The 19128-nt window shown below is 40.2% G+C and overlaps 2 protein-coding genes across 4 annotated transcripts in view; one reads left to right on the top strand and one right to left on the bottom strand.

Annotated features, from left to right (window-relative positions):
* The window catches only part of RTN4 (reticulon 4), a 72611-nt gene extending 60342 nt beyond the window's left edge, over positions 1-12269 (top strand). For all 3 annotated transcript variants that reach the window (XM_042981402.1, XM_042981403.1, XM_042981404.1), the window contains 5 exons: positions 1090-1228; positions 9759-9828; positions 10567-10613; positions 10822-10880; positions 11274-12269. In XM_042981402.1, the coding sequence (XP_042837336.1) occupies positions 1090-1228; positions 9759-9828; positions 10567-10613; positions 10822-10880; positions 11274-11316 (358 nt within the window). In that variant the 3' untranslated portion in view covers positions 11317-12269. The remainder of the gene's footprint in view (positions 1-1089; positions 1229-9758; positions 9829-10566; positions 10614-10821; positions 10881-11273) is intronic.
* A 329-nt stretch (positions 12270-12598) lies between these two features.
* Positions 12599-19128, bottom strand: part of EML6 (EMAP like 6) — a 280348-nt gene continuing 273818 nt past the window's right edge. The window contains exons 38-41 of the mRNA XM_042981405.1: positions 18113-18216; positions 17062-17215; positions 16568-16668; positions 12599-14339 (exon numbers count right to left, since the gene is read on the bottom strand). Of these exons, the coding sequence (XP_042837339.1) occupies positions 14315-14339; positions 16568-16668; positions 17062-17215; positions 18113-18216 (384 nt within the window). The 3' untranslated portion in view covers positions 12599-14314. The remainder of the gene's footprint in view (positions 14340-16567; positions 16669-17061; positions 17216-18112; positions 18217-19128) is intronic.

Here is a 19128-nt window from a genome sequence, read left to right as displayed (position 1 = left end):
CAAGTGTCCTAACTCCTACCTGAGGTCAATCTAAATAGCACTGTTTAGGATAGCTCAAATAAAACTGATCTGGCATTGGCTGAAGGAATGGATTAGGATGCAGACAGATTAGAGATTGGTTTGGAGACAGATAAGAATACCCGAGTTGTAAATAAATGAACACTTGAACTAGAGTGCTAGCATCGTGAGTAAAAATGAAGGGACATAGTTGGGACATACTACAGAAGGAAACTATAGGATAAGGAGTTGTCAGAGGACTGTTGTTTCCAGTATGAGTAGCTAGTATCCATAGACATGGGGGAGTGATGAGGAGACAGGGGTTATAAGTAGCTATTTCTGACAGAAAAGTTCTTAGCATTTCTGAGTTGGTTATACTCTGCCAAGATAAAATGGCTGCTTTGAAACAATAACTGATAAAACAGTTCTTGCATTCCTGCAGATGACTTTTCTTCTTCATTACAGTTCTCTTCTTAAATAAAACAATTCCAGCTATCTTAGTATAGATTAGGGCATCAAAAAGGGCAGTAACTATTATGTTTTACTAGCATTAGCACTATACTTCTGGCAGCCATTTCACAGCCTGGGCCTTGAGATATTGGGTAGTTTCCCCTGAAAGTTAGGCTGCGAGTGTGTAGTATTTGGGAACAGATAGAATCTTTGTTAGGAAAACCCAGTGACAGCCTAATGTCGGCTTGAAGAAAAAAACCAAGTCCCTAATAATAACTACCATTTTTTGAGTGCTTCTTTGTGCCTGCTTGTGTTAATAAGCACTTTATTCAGTGACTCCTCATGATAGTAACTTTCCAAAGTGACACAAGACAAGTAAGTGGCAGAGTTTAAGATTCAAGCCCAGATCAGTCTGACTTGAAAGCAAATGCTTTTTTCTGTGCTCCTCAGCTGACAGTGTGCATATCAATGAAATCTGCCCATTGCTTGGTGAAATTTTACATTGTGCTTCATTTAGAAAGAGTAGGTTTTTTATGGTAAAGTATTTTGTTAATGTCTTTTTTTACAGATATGTAATTGCTGATTGACAGACATCCAGGAAAAATCACTCTGATCAGTGACAGGATGTGTTTTGTTTTCCAGGGCATATTTGGAATCTGAAGTTGCTATATCTGAGGAGTTGGTTCAGAAATACAGTAATTCTGCTCTTGGTCATGTGAACTGCACAATAAAAGAACTGAGACGCCTCTTTTTAGTTGATGATTTAGTTGATTCTCTGAAGGTAAGTTTATTTGCTCTTCATTTTTGACATAGAATTCAATATCAAAAGACTGGAGTGTAAAATTCTACTTTTCCATATTAAAAGTAAATGACAAGTATGTAGTGAAATCAAATGACAAAGATGTACTGTCAACTTAAGTGTCAAAAATTAGAATCCAATCAACTATTTGAGATGGAAGAAAGTACTATTCTTTTTTAAAGGAAAATAATTTAGAAATTCATACTTTTGGAGATGATAAAGATGAGAAGTGGGAAAATTATACATTTATGATGAGCACTGAGTAATGTATACAGTTGTTGAAACACTATACTGTCCACCTGAAACTAATATAACAGTGTATGTTAACTGTACTGGAATTAAAATAAAAAATTAAATTTAAAAAATGCAACAACAAAAAAAGTGAGAATATTAAAGGGAATTTTCACTGTAGGAATGAAGATTAGATTTGATACCAGAATGTGATTTAATCTCTTTGCCTTTCTTGTACAGTCTAGCACTTAATTTCTTAGCTTATGTGTGATTTATATACACACATAAGCTATTTTATATCTTGGACTCTTTCCCGAAATGTTTATTCTGGAAAAGTTCTGATACTTGGAACACCTCAACTAATCTTCAGTTAGTAATTACTGGAAGTCTTTCTTCAGTTTTTGGATTTTGCTAGAGTGACTGTTAGAGTCTCACCTTGCAAATAAACTTTCCTGGAGTTCACTGACTCAAAGCAAGCACTAAATCACCTTGTAACATGAGTTCTAAGCACTGAGACTTGAGTTCTTTACATAGAACTTACCATTTGTGTTTTGTGTGTTACTGTCTGTGATCATGCTTAAGATAGACTCATTTCCAGTCTAAGCCTGGGTAGAAATGTACTACGGTGGTATTTATAATTTTTCTTTGGTGAGAGATATGTACGAGATAGCAATTTATCATGCAGACCAAAGATATCATAGCAATACCGTGATTGGGCCTTTTGACTCAGTGAAGCAATTTCTGAACAGGTTACAATAGGTTTAAATGCTCAGTGCTTTTGACAAACATCTTAGCTTTAATAAGCCAGTAGATGGACATTATTTTCAGCTGTGTCCTTTCAGCGTCGGACTGGGAATCTCAGTTACTTACTAATGGCATTAATGGAAAATCATTTAGTTTCCTTTTATTAATATTTCTTTTGTATTTATAGAGTGCTTGCTTTTAGTGACATTCTGCAGTAGTGCTTTGATATTATCTGATGTCAGTCTGTAAATGAAACTATGATGGCTGTGTTATTTGGGATGTTTGATTAATTACTTTCAAAGGGAAAAAATAACAAAATCCTTTGGAGTAAGTGGAATAGAACCTTGTACATATGAGTGCCACAAAAAGCCAGTTCCTATTCATTGAAGTGATATATGCTATATTATAGCTTATAGCTGGGGTAGATAGAACGTGTAAACCATTGAGGAGAAAGGTACTAGTGTGGTTTAAGAGGAAGTGGTTGTGGGTGGGAACTGGTTGAGAAAACACACTATACGTAGTGATAAAAGTTTCAAACAGCAAAGGACCATCTCTGAAGTTAGCAGTCAAAAATTGGTGGTGGGGGGTGACTTCAAACAAAAGCATTATGAAGCTTGATAGAGGAGAGTCATTGTTTTTATAGACTTGATAAAAATTGCAACACATAGAAACCAAAAGTCATCCTTCATGTTTACACAGTTTAGCCATGAAGGCAGCGCTCTGTATGTCTAAAAGATGTTCTTAAAGAAATCTGTTTAAAAATAAAACAAATTGATCTGGGAATGATGTGTTATGTTCCAGTTTTTACAAATTTTAATTGAAAGTTTCCACATGTCTTTAGTCAAAAGAAAATTCTGTTCTTTCAGATTTTATTGTCATCTATATACATTTCTAGGCGTAGACAGTTATGTGTGGAAATACTTGGCAAAGGCTAGAAGAGCATGAAAATGTTAGAGGAGGCTTGATGAAATACTCTAAACACCTTTTAAATTACAGATACGTGAAAATAGGATGAGGAAATTATATGAATAAGTTACTTCTAGAAGATGAATTATTTCATTTTGCTGTTAAAGCTCAATTTTTAATTTCCTTTGAAAATTACCTCAGGTCTTTGGTATTTTGTTGGTTTTTTTTTTGTTTGTTTGTTTGTTTTAAGCAGGTATGTTATTCACGATGGAGCTAGCATAAGCGAGAGAAACTGAACTTGATAAATTTTTGCCTTCAGTGACTTATATGTGTGACTTTGTAGCAGAAAATGGCACATAATGAGGCAGATTTAGTTTGTGAAACACTTTATTTTTATGAGGGTTTTTTATTTTTTTAAAACAAACATTGTTTCTTAATGTTGGGGGGAAAAAGGACATGTGTTAGAATTATAGTTTACTACTTTTTCTCCTTACAGATTAGCAGTACTTCTGAAAAGAGAAAAAGAAAAGTTACTTGAATGGTTTCCTTTAGTAGTGTTTTTTGGCAATCCCAGAGCTCAAGGAAAGCTGCTTGATGACTTCCCAGGTGGTGATTCTTCCTGGGCTCCAAACAAGTAACTGGTGCTTCATATACTAACATATAGAATGAACTTTGTTTGCATTTAGGTCTCAAAACCTGTTGAGGCAAAAGAATAAAAGGCAGGGTGTGTCTTTTTCTCCCTACCTTTGCGAAGGTGATGGGTATGAAGCACTTGGTAATTCAGTTGTAAATTCTGATAATACACACAAAGGGTCTTCCTTGATAAGCCTGGTGGTTCTATTATTTGGGGGACTTCAGTTAAACCTTTTCTTTCTTTTTTGTTTCCTGTCCTGGGGTACGTAGGGTAACTCCAAAGCCAATAAACTTTTTCTTTTTACCCTTTGACCCCCTTTAAAATTAAAAATTAAAAATTGACCCCCTTTAATTAAAATAAAATCTTAATGTCATTGTATGTGAGTGGTACACATTCCATTTGTTTGTTTCCACTGAATAAGGGTACTGTATGTAGAAACACAGGATACTTGCCTAAAATGTCTCTTATTGAAAAAAGCTGACAAAAATCTTGACACTCTTGGCTCTTTATAAAAAATACTTAATAGTATTCCTTTTCTATAGATAGATTCTTGAGCATTTACCACTCTTAGTCCTCCACAGTTTTTGTTTATATAGAGAGCGTTTTCTTTTTAAAGAAAATGATTTTCCTTCTATTACTTTTTGCCTTTTAGCCGCAGCAGCTAATAGGGAGCCCTGTTCTCTCTCCCTAAAGCAAGCAGTTCTCTCTCTCTCTCTTTTTTTTTTTTTTTTTTTTTTACTTTTTCAGTATAAAAGAGAAATGTTGGCCCTATTAGACTGACTCATTGTATTTCCTATATTTAGATTTTCAGTGTTTTGAAAGTTTGCTAATAAATAGTCCTGGTCTCTCCAGTTTCCAGATGAATTTGTTAAATAACACTGAATTTTCAAAAACTTACAAGTACCACAGGCACCCGGGTGGCTCAGTCATTTGGACATCTGACTTCATCTCAGGTCATGAGATGACCTCATCTCATGGTTCTTGAGTTTGAGCTCCACGTTGGGTGTCAGCACAGAGTCCGCTTTGGATCCTCTGTCTGTCTCTGCTTCTGCCCTGCTTGTGTGCACACACTCTTTCTCAAAATTAAACAAACAAACAAAAAACTTAGAGGAACCAGCTTTTTTTTTTTAATATGAAATTTATTGTCAAATTGGTTTCCGTACAACACCCAGTGCTCATCCCAAAATAAGCACCAGCTTCTAATTGGAATTACTTTGATTTTGTATGATTCATCATTAGGAAAACGGATACCACCCTAAATTCAAGAAAATGAGTGGGAGTCTCATTTACAAGTTCTTAAATGTAGTTCTTAAATACACACGGTATCACGCTCTGTGGCATATTTAAAATAATAGCTTTCAAACAAAAATTTGAAAGAGGTTTCTCTATAACTCACTGCCTTCATAAATTTGGTGCCCTCAAATTTATATAATCTACATTTCTAGATTCTGGGTCACAGTTACCATTACTTTTATTTGAAACCTTCTTCCTTAGAAAATTTTAGAGCCACTATTCTTAGCATGTGAAACTTTTTCATCCCTTTGCTCATTACTTTTTTTTTTTTCCTTGACAGTGAGCGAGAGGAGCCTATTCTTTCAAATGTGATTAAAAACAAAACAAAACTCTCAAGGTTCATGAGCAGTCAGGCCTATTGAAAAAGACCTGATGTGAGATGGTGGTTATCTTTGTGCCTGGCCTAAGACTCCTTTTGGCAGTTGACTTGGACAGATACAAATAAGACATGTTTTTGCAATTTCTCCTTTTTAAATTCCCGTGCAGTAGTTCAATTTGTTTTGCTCCTTTGCAGGGAATTACAAGCTTCTAAGTCCTAGAGAAGATCTCACATGTCCACAGATGTAGCAACAATATATTTCCCAAAGGATTAATTTTAGTCAAATATGGCAGAATTACTAACAAAATATATCTAATTCCATTCAGTAGAACTTATTTCAAACATTAGTTTTTCACTGCAGCCAAATATTTTGTCCAGCGTTCAGGATTTGTTTTAAAGGTTATATTTCTTAAAGGGGTTTGTTCCATTGAGTGCCAGACATCAGGTGGGGAAAGGAGAATGAATGAAAGGAAAGCAAAGGAGGAATGTTCTGTAGTAAAATTAAGTAGCAAAAGCTGTGTATGTAGCCTTTTCTTAGCCTGGTGTACTTTATTAGTCTCTGAGAAGTCAGAAAGAGGCAGGATAATTTTATTAACCCAGTGATATTTGTTAACTTCTAAATAAGATCCATGACTACCAGAAAACAAGTTTAAGGTAGTTGAACATATTTAGACCACCTAGTTAAGGTTTAATTCTGTGATTGCTCTTATGTGTGAGGGATCTTTGATCGGGTTCATTTTAAAACAGTGGTTCTCAGTCTGGGCTGCAGATTGGAACCACCTGGGAGCTATAAAATTTACTTGCTACTAGGAAGGGGGGTTGGGGAAAGGAAGGAATATTGGAATATCTGTGGATATTGCCTGGAGAATCACAGTTTTTGAAAGCTGTGGCATTAAACTCTAAGCCCCAGGCTATTGTTTTCCCCCTACTCCTTCCTCCCACTACCACCAGGCCTGTTGTAAAAGGAGGATATTTGACAGTCCCCACTGGGCTCAGCTTTGGAGCTTCATGAGTAAGGCTCCAAGTTTCATTAGTGGGATCCTGGCTTTTGAAACCTCAAATCTCAAGAAAAAAATCTAATAATTTTATTTACCAGATGCCATGTGTTTTAGGCAAAGGTTCTTATTTTTCTGTAACACAGCTTTGGGTGATAAAGCCTGGATTCAGTATGACAGTTCCGTGACTTTCAGTGAAAATATGTTAAAATTGTAAGAAAATTTCTAGCTATAGTTGTCTGAACATCAGGCATTCATAATGTTCCAGAATACAGTTCTTAAATCTGAAAGTGAGCCAAAAAAGGTCTGCACTCCAGAAATAGCTGACCCAGAAGAACTTTGAAATTCAGTTCTTGGGCTCTTATATAGTTATTAACATACACATTTTGACAGTTTCTGCTTTCTCTGGCTCACAGAAAAATTAGAAGGGAAATGGGCTAGGGAAAATGTAGGCAAAGTGATACCAATGAATAAGGCTGTAGATGTCAAAAAAAGGTCAAATAATTTTGAGTTTAAAAATGACAGCATGCACATTCGTGACAAATTTCCATTAATAATGGTTACTCTGTAGGTGGTTTTACTGTATGGCACAGCAGATAGATTCTGGAGTCAGATAAACTTTAGATCACTGTGACCTCTGGTCTGGCAACTTGCTTAATTGTTCTTTGTCTCGGTTTGCTCTTTGGGGATAATAATAGCATTTAACTTTTGGCATTGTGATGAGATTAACTGACCTAATATATTTGTCAAAGAAAAAAAAAGTTGCTTTCATTATGTAACAGTTCCAGTAATTGTGCAATTGCTAGATGCATGTCCTTAACTACCATTCCTTTCTCTCTGATGGTGTATTCTCTGGAAAACCTTACTTAACATTTTTGTTTGGAGCCCCTGAAATGTAAAATTTTTTGCAATATTTAAAAATTCTGTGATACATAAAAATGTGAATTTCTGGTTTCTCTCTCAAAATGGGAAATTTCGGCAACATTGGCCTGACATACTTGCACGGCAATATTCTGTGGAGCCGGGGTGTACATGCCTCCCCTAGAGGGAGAATGTGTATGTCTATCTGTCTGCCTCCATCCTTAGTCATGCTTCTTCGTGCCTGTCGGTCACTTGTTCCACATTTAGTCCTCCCTCTGTTCTTTTCTTTGCCTTTGGGTAACGTGGCTTTTAGGAAGAGTGTCCTGCAAGAAGCAAGTCCAGTGACATTTGAGTCCCTTAGATAGCCTAGGTGTGAAGTCTTGGGCTTCTCTCCTTGCTGACCTGGGAGTGGAGCCTTGTGGGTGACTTAATGACCAAATTAGGACTTATTTTTAGCCTGTGTGTGTGTTAGTATCTGAATTCTGTCATGACAAAGGTGTCTTTACTGCTAAAGCAGTTTATTCTAAAATGTGGAAGGTTGATGCTTTTCCCTTTTAGACTTGTCGATAGTGATGGATGAAAACATGAAAATGTTCCTTAGCAAACTTGCTTAAATGCAGAAGTTAAAATTAGCTTCTGCAATAGGAGTCTGTAAAACTCCGAGACGGAAAAGCCTTGCTAACTGGAGTCATGCTGCAGACCTTTCTTATCTTGGCACTTGCTAAGACTGAGGCGGGGTGGGGAGGGGGGTGGGGGGGATGGGGGGGGAGGTAGCATTTAATTTTTGATTTTCAGTTGGCAGGTATTAAGAATGCTTGGCATTTGGTCACTTGAACATTAAATTCAGTTGTAGAGGTAACCAGAGTGTTGCTATTTGTAGAACTGAAGTTGGTGGAGGAATCCAGATTGTATTCCTAACCTGTAGTAAATGTGAGCTTCAACACCTTAATTACTGCGTGGTACTCAGCTCTTAGTAGGTGATCAAATTTTGTTGAATGAATGAGTATCTGGAGGAAGACAGTTCAAGGGTCTGCAAACTACTGTCTGACCCATGGCGGGTTTTGATACAGCCTGAGAGCGAAGAATGGTTTTTATGTTTTTTAAAGGATAATATTCAAAAACTATTCAGAGACAACATTCCAAGAATATATGAAAGCCCCCCCCCCACTATGGCCCGTAAAAGGAAACATGGTTATTATCTTATTATCTTACTTGAAAGGAAAGGTGTGCTGATCCCTCCTCTAGGAGATGGAGGGCTGTTGTCTGTCCCTGACTAATCACTGTAGACGGTGGCATCATATTGTGTTACCTGCTGACTAGGGCAGAGCTAATGCCAGACACATGAAGGCTTTTAATAGAAAGCAAAGGTATTACTGATTAAGAATAATAAAATCCAGACTGACTTTGTGTTTTAAGTCTTCCAAGAACTGTTTCTATCATGTCATTGAGTCTGTACTATATGATGTCACCAAATTTTAGAATGGAAAGAAAACTCTGCAATCCTCTTGTCCAGCCTTTCATGAATAAAGTATGAAGAGGAAGCAAAGGACTTCTCAAAATGAAATCTCTTTTTAGAAGAGCCTTTCCCAAACTGCTTTATTTGATGATTTAAACACACACACACACACACACACACACACACACACACCTAGATTTTAAGACCATGATTACTGAAGTAGAGTTTAGTTAATTCACTGCAGTCCCCTACCCGTAAAGGGGACAGTGAAATCTGACTGCTAGCAAGGTATTAAAACTCTTTATTCTTTAGTTGTCTGTATCTGCTGTGGTAATAATAGCACCCACCTCATCAAGTTAAGAGGAATAATTGAGTTAATATTTGTAAAGCATTTAAAACTGTGCCTGGCACTAATATAGTAAGAACTATATTGGTGTTTGTTAAATAAAGAAAGCAGTGACCAAAAGAATAATGGTTTTATTAATACATATACAAGTTTGAGACATCCTCATTCCCAGGGTTAACTGTGGCTATTAAAACATGTATCACTCGGCAGCCAGTGCTTCTGTTCCTTTATAAAATGCTGGAGCTGGTAATTTTGGTACCTGAAACCCATTCTCGCTGATCATAAGTACTCCTGCCTGTTACTTATTCAGATGTCTGAGATTTTAATGTCTGAATTATTCAGCTCATGTGGATCTGAAGTACTTGTTAGTGCTTTAAAATCAGGTTTAATAGCAAATTCTCATCCCTTTTCAGTCTTCCCATGTAAAAGCTAAATGCTGTACTAAAGTTGAAGGAGGAAGGTATACCTTTGGCATGTTTTCTGATCTCAGAGAAAATTGAATCAACTACTTGGTAGTGTAGTCCAGACAAAATGAATCAAATCTATTTTAATTAGGATTCTGAAATTTTGAATTGAGACTGGTGACTTCAAGATGAAATATCCATATGTACCAAATCTCCAACGATTAGGCCTCTAGTAGGTTGGCCGTTAGATGGGATGCTTTTATTTGAAAGCTTCAACTTCATGTGAATTGTGGTTTTAATAAGCTAATGTTATTTTCTTACAGTTTGCAGTGTTGATGTGGGTATTTACCTATGTTGGTGCCTTGTTCAATGGTCTGACACTACTGATTTTGGGTAAGTCTATAAAACTATTTGAATGAAAAACTGTACAATAAAAGATGATTGTGTGTAGGAGCTTAAAAACATTTTAAAGGATTTTTTTGTAATGTTTGTTTATTTTGGGGAGAGAGAGAGTGAGAGTGGGGGAGGAGCAGAGAAAGGAAGACAGAATCTGAAGCAGGCTCCAGGCTCTGAGCTATCGGCACAGAACTTAATGAGGGGCTCAAACTCAACAAGCTGTGAGATCATGACCTGAGCCAAAGTCGGACACTCAACGGACTGAGCCATCCCGGCACCCCAAGAGACATTGTAGTGGAGAGAATTCTTATGTTGTGGGGAAGACAGGACGTATATTTGAGGTTGTGATCTCTTCAGCTAAATTGCTGATACTGATACTGTGTATTGAATTGCTACTTTAGTTCCTGAAGAATGCTCCAGTTAATAGTGATAAACCAGATGGGGGCTGGCCTCATCTGATGGTGCAGGCATAAATCACACTAACCTGGGATGCCTGTATTTTATAAGGTCTGTGTGACGTGATTTTAAGCTAGGAATGGTTCCTGCAGCATCCCTTGGTTAATTCACTCACTGCTCTGCAGTGGTTCCCCACCAGCAGGTGCCTCCAGGAGATCCTTGTGTATTTTATTCATTCGTTAGGAACACTGCCTAGCTATCTTAAGAGTTTACCATTGTCCGTGTTTGTTCCCTAAACCCTCCCAGTCGATTTTAAAGGCTGTGTATTTCCTTTTTCAGCTCTGATTTCACTCTTCAGCGTTCCTGTTATTTATGAACGGCATCAGGTAATTTCTTAAGTATAGATTTCAGGATACAAGTCTCACTTTATTACTTCAAACAGATGTATTATTGCCAGTTTCCATAGCCTTATAAATATGAAAAATGTGGTTTCTTAAGCCTTTATTAAGCCCTTAATTTGCCGGAACAGAGTAACGGTCAATAAGACTCTACCAACGTTAATTTTCTAGTAACTCCTTTATACCTCTCTTTCAGGCGCAGATAGATCATTATCTAGGACTTGCAAACAAGAATGTTAAAGATGCTATGGCTAAGTAAGTACTTAAAATCTGCAACTCTTGTTTTCTTTTTTACTAAGGACAAGGTGTACTGGACTTTGAGAACAAAATGTAGTATTTTCATCTTCTAGGCATAATGGGTAGCAAATCTTAATCACACTTAAAAAGTGCGACAGTATTGCCACACGATTTTTCTCTACATTTGGAATCGTTGATTTCTGTTTGCTTTTTGTTGTATTTAAGGCTTTGTTTAAATCCAGTTCATCAGGCAAGGTGGCATAATTACAGCTTGTAGTTTGACAGCCTTAAGATTTCATTTCTTGTACAAGCTGAGCAATATACAAGTAGTTCTTGAAGGATAGCGTTTTAAAATACTTAAAATTTAAAAATATTTATATTGACCTTTTGTCCCAACCTTTCCATTTGTAGAATCCAAGCGAAAATCCCTGGATTGAAGCGCAAAGCTGAATGAAAAAGCCAGGAATCATTAACAATAGTTTATCTTTAAAAGGGGATATTCATTTGATTACATGGGGAGGGTCAGGGAAGAAGGAAACCTTGACATTGCAGTTTCACAGATCTTTATTTTTAGCAATGCGGTGTCTGAGGAAAATTACCTGTCTTGACTGCCATGTGTTCATCATCTTAAGTATTGTAAGCTGCTATGTATGGATTTAAACCGTAATCATACTTGTTTTTCCGATATGAGGCACTGGTGAATAGAAAAAGATCTGAGAAAGCTGTATATTACACTTTGTTGCAGGTAGTCTTGCTGTTTTTTGGGAATTGCAGAGAAAGTGAAGCTGAAAAAAATAATCCTTTTCACAGTTTGTGCACTGTGTATGGTCTGTGTAGATTGATGCAGATTTTCTGAAATGAAATGTTTAGACGAGATCATACCACTAAAGCAAGAGTGAAAAAGCTTGCCTTTCTGGTATGTTCTAGGTGTATTGTGAATCTTACTGTTATATTAATTGCCAATATAAGTAAATATAGATTATATATATATCTATATATAGTGTTTCACAAAGCTTAGACCTTTACCTTCCGGCTACCCCACCACAGTGCTTGATATTTCAGAGAGTCATTGGTTATACGTGTGTAGTTCCAAAGCACATAAGCTAGAAAAAGAAAATCTATTTCTAGGAGCACTACCATCTGTTTTCAACATGAAACGATGCCATGCACATAGAACTCCTCAGCATAAACTTCACTGCACAGACTTACTGTAGTTCATTTTGTCACAGACTCTGAATCTATGGACTGAATCTAATGCTTCCAAAAACGTTGTTTGCAAATATCAAACCTTGTTATGCAAAAAATTATAAAATGAAGATTTATACATTTGTGGTTTAAGCTGTACTGAATCTGTGGAATGCATTGTGAACTGTAAAAGCAAAGTATCAATAAAGCTTATAGACAAAATATGTTTGGTATTTTGGCTCCATGAAACTGCACCAGATTAAAAGTATACACACAGTAGACTTTGCTTCAACTAGTGAGCCGTGGCTTGTACTCTTAGAAAGCTTTCCAGTGCGTAGTGCAGCTGTGTTTACATAATCAAATTTATTTGACACATACAAAATGTTTTCAAATTATGTATTTTTTATACTTTGCTAATTGAAAATAAATTCATGCACCAATATTTTAACATATAGAACACAGTGCAGGATAAACATACATAAAATCATACCATATAAATGTTTACAAATAAGATTTAAGTTTTCTTGACACAGACACTATTGCTTTTTAAATATAGTTGTACATATCCTCATTGATCAATTTATTTCCACGTGGTTATTTCAATACAAGATCTGATTATTATGAAAGGTCGGTGGTACAGTATAGGCAGACATGGTCATCACTCAGCATCGCCAGTTACATGGTTACAGAAAACAGAATCAGGACTGCACAGGGACTCTTAACTGGGGACCCGACAGCCTATCAGGGGATTAATGTAAGGCATTCATAACTTGGCATATAAAAATAGCTTCATGGGTGATCTAATCCATTTAGAATGCTGAAGCACTTCTGGGGTAAATGTTAGTAATCTGTTTAATTGAAAATGCTTCATTTCACTGTCGCTAAACTGACAACTGCAAATAGCAAGAAACTCAAGACCCAGAATTTTGGTTCACTGATGGGAAGGACTGATGGGTGCACGTGTGCTCAGAGTCCCCAGGCCCTCACCAGCCTTCCTCGCGGTGTGTGCTGTCAGCCCCTCCTGGAGTCAGTGGTGAGCCAAGTGTGAAGTAGGAGTGAGGCAGGTCAGGGATGTCGTCTGGTTAATACTGTCCAGGTCACATTGTGTCATCTAGCCAGCTCTGACGAATGCCAAGCTAGCCTGTTTTTGTTGAATAATCTTTCAAATATTGCTTGGGCTTAGGAATTTGTTCTGCTGAGATTTTTTTCTTTTTATCTGGACTTGACCTAGATCAGTTCACCTGAACAAATCCGTGGTGTCAAGTCAGCCCCACTGGGTGGTAGACCCAGTGCAGCCTTGGGTCCCCACGTTTATTATCTTAGGATTAAGAGTTCGTTAATCCTAGACCCACTTGAGCTTTTTTTTTCTTTTTTTCTTTTTTTTCCTACTGTTTTGTAGTAGAGATTAATTTTACTTCTATTTTGGATTTTGTAGGTTTGGCACTAAACAGTGAAAACCCATTTTTACCCCCTCCCTCCTGAATTTAAGTTTCTTTGCTGCTCACCTGCCACTACTTCTCAAGCAGGTAACTGATGTCTTTCATTTAGGAAGCCTCGACATAAACACATGACATGGGTGACAGACCAGGAATCTGTTAAGGGTCCTGTAGCCCTCCTCAGTTTTGAAGTTTTAGCACCATATGTAGAAAGGAGATAATTTGTGGGAGGGGAGACAGCAGCCCACACAACTGGAAACTTTCAAAGGCACTTAATGGATATAAAACTCTGCAAATGAAACGTTAAAAAATTAAGTTTCTCAACTTGTTTGTACATGGCTCATTTGGTTTTGAAAGCTAAATGTGGAGAACTGAGGCTATCAATATTTCTAGTGCTTTAGGCGCATCTAAATTAAGCTGTCTTGTTCAACTCATTTGTAAAAATGAACATTTTTAAAGTATATAGAAACATAATAGCAAAACATCTTTTGTAAAAGTTTTGATGCAAATTAAAAGCTACATATTGGTCAGGGTAACTGAGGCTTTAAATTTCGTTGGTGGGCTACATTAGCAGGATTTTTTTGTCATTGTGGTCAGTATAGTCTCAGGAACAGAGGAAAGCACTCTTAACATTTTAGAACTGACCTTCTTGGCATCACAGTTTTGGAGATTCCAGAGTCTGGGAGCAGTCACCCCACTTCACTAGCACTTGGAACTTGTGCGGCCCGCAGCGTAGGCCTTTCCCAGCAGCTGGTGGCAACGAGGGGCCTCGTCACTGCCCCTGCAGTTGCTGGGTGGTAGCAGCAGCAGCAATAAAGAGGGTTCCGGCATTTACAGACATCGCCACACAAACACACTGAAAAGGCAGATCAGACCATCATCTTGCGTGGCTGGGCATCATAATTTTGTCAAGTGACAAAAAACAATCTTACCAAGTGCTCTCGAGTCCAGCTCAGCTGATATGTGTTGGACATTTCAACTTCTAAAGGCAAATCGGGGATCTTGTCACCGATTAAAGATTTATTGCTTGCTTTTTGGGGGCGCCTAGCTGGCTCAGTCGGTTAAACATCTGACTTCGGCTCAGGTCATGATCTCACGGTTCGTGGGTTTGAGCCCCACGTCAGGCGTGGAGCTATGTGCTGACAGCTCAGAGCCTGGAGCCTGCTTCAGATTCTGTGTCTCCCTCTCTCCCTGTCCCTTCCCCACTCGTGTGCGCTCTTTCTTTCTCGCTCACAAATAAATAAACATTAAAAAAAAATAATAAAGATCAATTGCTTTTTTAAACAGGTCTTGTTTTCTGTTTTGTTTGGTTCTCAGCAGCCTGAATGTGCTGAATGTAAGGACTTTTGGCAATTTGACTTCACACTATCTCTCTTGTTACTATTGAAAAGGTTTTATCAACTCCACTTGAGTAGGAGAACCCTTTCTAGTGTTCAACATAGAGCCAGGGATCAGAATAGGCTCCCAGGACTACAAAGGCCTAAGGGTCCTGCATTTTAAAGGTTACTTCTAAGCCTTTCATCGTAATCAAAAGTCACCTTGGATCTCAATTCACTTATTGCTGGCTTGTTCACAGTCTGGCGGGTGCTGCTTTCAATGGGTGTTTCCACTCCACAGGGCGCTGCTGGCAGTATTATCTCAAGGGCTCTAAGCGCCAGCCGCTGTTGGCACAGCGGACCTGGAGATGGTGCTCTCCCACGGGCTATCAGCGTCCTTGGGGGCCATTTTCTACACCATGCTTTTGGATAGGAAGTGGGTTGACATTCTCTACAGGTGCCTTTTCCACAACCTCTCTCAGACCACTAAAAATATCTGGGGGAACCTGGGCAGCTCAGTTAGTTAAGTGTCCGACTCTTGATTTTGGCTCAGGTCATGATCTTCCAACTCATGGGTTTGAGCTCCACCTCGGGCTCTGCTCTGTACTGACAGTGTGGACGGAGTCCACTTGGGATTCTCTTCTCTCTCTGCCCCTCCCAGGCTCGCTTTCTAAATAAATAAATAAACTCTAAAAATACATATATATCGGGATTGGTACACTTCTTTATCCCCCCCAAGAGTTTTGCTTGGGCTGAATAGAAACCTATATTCATGTTGCGGTAAAGCCCTTCAACTACATTAGAGGTGGAGAATGAGAGATTCAGGAATGACTTTGTCCTGTTCCTCCACAATCCAAATAAGGAATGCACTTGGAGGGACAAGAGAAAGTGGCCTTCTTGGAAAGGCTGAAGAGGCTGATGTCATCTCTGGAGCAGGCTGGTAAGGGTCCTTCCAAATCACTGGAAGGCCAGTCACACCTCGCACGGAACATGTGCCTGTTTAACACTCAGCAGCAGTTAAGGTTAAAAGCAGCCCAGTCCAGATAGCTGGTTGAGGATCTCCTGCTACTAACTAGCACTGGGCCTAATGGCTTCACTTCTCACCAGATCTCATGTAAAACTGGGTGACACCCTTATTGTTTCTCACGGTGACTGAGGCTTTTTTTTTTTTTTATATATATAATTTTGAGAGCACCTGCGAGTGCTCCTGATCAGGGGCGGAATGGAGGGAGAGAGAGAATCTTAAGCAGGCCCCATGCTCAGCATGGAGCCCAACATGGGGCTTGATCTCACAACTTGTGAGATCATGACCTGAGGTAGAATCAGTAGTTGGACACGTAACCAATGTTTAACTGACTGAGTCACCCAGGCCCCCCTAATCACCCATCTTAAGAATCCTGGTGATCAGCTGGAAGTTACGAGTTAAAAGACCTATGGATCAAGGCCATTTTAACCTGATTATATGCAATGATGCCTTGGGTTGTCCTACTGAAATCAGCCACCTGGAGTCCCTTACTCACCTGTCCCTCCACCCAGCAATGTTCAGAGGAGGAATCCTGTCCTCCCCTTCTCACCAATCCCAGGACAGCTCTAGTGGGGACATGGACCCTTCAAGACCTGGGTTCGGAGTCACCAGACCATACGTGACAAGTCCTTGTCACTATGATGTCAGCCCCTCCCTGTGTCCCATGGGACACCTGATGTGGGGACCGGAAGAGGGAGTAACAACCAGGCCCGGGGAACCAGAGCAGGTGAGTCAGGTTCATACCTGCAGTCGTCTCCTCCAGTGCTGACCACATACTTGTCATCGTGAGAGAAACGGATGTTCGTCACGTGAGCTGAGTGGCCAAAGTAACGCTTATGTTTGGCCTGTGAGCAAAAGTGAATGGAGACCACTGAGACCCTGCTCCTCCTGGAAACCACAGACTACTTCCAGGACTCAAAATCTCCTCGTCCCAGAATCCTCCACTCCTGGGATTCCCATTTCGTCTTTTAGCCAGCCTTTCACTGATGGGTTTTCCTGTCCCATTCTTGCCTGGGATGGCCAATTTGTACCCCTCCCAACCTCCCTTCTCCCGGCTTCCAGAACTTCCCCTCCAAAGGGAGATGCAAAAGTTACGGGTCCCCAAATCTCCACAGGACTGGAACAAGATTCCTCTTGCTCTAGATTCTCGATGGCCATCTAGATATGGCCACTGCCTCCTGCAGACTACAGGAAAGAGCCTGGAGGCCGTGTAGGGAGTTCCTCTGAGGAAGACTCACAAATTTTTCTGTGCATGGAAAATCAAAGAGCTTCACCAGCCCAAAGTCATCTCCTGTGACAATGTTGAGGCCAGCATGGGTCACACACGCGCAGTTGACATCAGCCTTGTCCGCATTTCGTGGCCAGATGCCAATGACTTCATCCCCCAGAATGCTGTTTTGAGTAAGAAGAGGTGTCAGAAGGAGGTGCATGAGAAGGCTTCCTGTAGTCAGGTGTCCCCTCCCAGGGATAAGAAGAAGAGAGGGCTATTTTGCATCATTGGCTATGATCATGTGTCTCTTCTGTCCCCTGCCCCCCTGTGCACTGACCTAGCTCTTACTGCTCTGCTCTGCCCCCCTCCTTTGCACCCCAAGAGAAAATTTCCCTCCATTTTTGATTCACTCCCTCTGCCCTCTAGTCCTTTTGGATGTGTATATGCTTGGGCACCTTCAAGCTCACAGCTTGGTGGTGTCCTTTCCCTTGAACTGGCAACGCATTGCTCCTTATCCTGCTAAGTGGCAATGCCGGCCCTCCCACCCTCCCGTCCCTCCTGGCGACTGGAGGCCTCCACTGCAGTGCACCGGGGCTGAGCCAAAAGCTGGGAGGTAATTTCCCTTTGAACATGCTGGGTGAGTTTGCGGATGTAGGACCAAGGGATCACACAAAAGGGAGGGCTTTGCATTTCAAAAGCCCGGGTCCAAGAAGCCTCCTGCCCCCAGCCCCCAGTCCCCAAAGACCAGACAGCTCTATCTCTGAGCTTTTTTTTAACATCTGGGCCACATACAAACTTGGAGGCTGAGTCTGGCATAAGAAACTTCCTTGTGATCTTTTCCTTAAGAAGTGTCTTCCTCCAGGAGCACCTGGGTGGCTCCGTCGGTTAAGCGTCCGACTTTGGTTCAGGTCATGATCTCACAGTTCGTGAGTTTAAACCCCGTGTGGGGCTCCTGTACTGACAGCTCAGAGCCTGGAACCTGCTTCGCATTCTGTGTCTGTCTCTCTGCCCTCCCCTACTCGTGCTCTCTGTCAAAAATAAATAAACATTACAAAAAAAAAGTGTTTTCCTCCAGTCACCTTGTCCAGGAGGCCCAGGTGATCTTCTCAATGGCCACAGCTTCAGTGACCCGCTTCCCCAGGGGTACCTCATGCACCTGGCGCTTGTAGGCTCCTGTTGACACCTGCAAGGAGAAAGAGGCAACCATGTCCATCAGCTTTCTCTCCAGGCCAAAGGGCCCCCCTTTGGGTGTACTATTTTCCCAGAACACTGGCCAAGCCTCTGGATCCCTAGGACTCTTCAACAAACCCAAGTTCAGCTTGAGGCTGCAAAACCTGTGGTCAGCCTATAGCGAAATTCACATGAGCAGGACGGTTTTCCACTCATTTTCTGGCTCTTTTCCAAAATCCTAAGGCAGCGGTTCCCCAAATGTGGTTCCTGACCAGCAGCTTCAGCATCATCTGCAAAGTTGTTAGAAATGCATATTCCTGGGCCCCACCCCAGACCTACCAGATCAGACACTCTGAAGGTGGGACCCGGCAATCTGTGTTTTAACAAAGCCGCCGGGTGATCTGTGATCCTCACTTAAGTTTGGGAGTCCCTGTTCTTGAACAAACAGATCCTTTGGTTCAGATGTAGGTGAATTTTCTCACAGACGGCAACCGATGTACCTGAGTTTTGAACCATCTAGGACCTGACCTTTGCTTCTTTGGGAATGTTCTAGGGGGAGATAAGCATTTTCTAGAAAATCTCCAGCCCCATCTACTGTGGGTGTCTCTAGCCTGGCCACCCTAGGTTTTCCTGCTTTTCATGGAATGTGCTGAGATCTTTCCCACCTCAGGGCCTTCATACAGATGGCCCGGAACAATGTTCCCGCCTCTCTTTGTTGGCTAACTCCTACCCATCCCACCAGCCTCAACTTAAATATCACTTGTGTGGAGAGGAAGTGAATCTAAATTCAGTGACTGTTATATGCTCCCGCAGCACCCTGTACTTTTCCTTTGCAGCACATAATCACAATTTGTAATTATAGGTATATTTTGTGGTTATCTGTTCGATGCTTGTCTTCTCCCTTATAGGGAAGCTACAGGAGAGC

The sequence above is a fragment of the Panthera tigris genome, chromosome A3 (assembly GCF_018350195.1).
Source record: "Panthera tigris isolate Pti1 chromosome A3, P.tigris_Pti1_mat1.1, whole genome shotgun sequence".
In the NCBI taxonomy this organism is placed as follows: Eukaryota; Metazoa; Chordata; class Mammalia; order Carnivora; family Felidae; genus Panthera; species Panthera tigris.
Note: the sequence above shows the minus strand (reverse complement) of the source record. Positions and strands in the feature narration are given on the sequence as shown.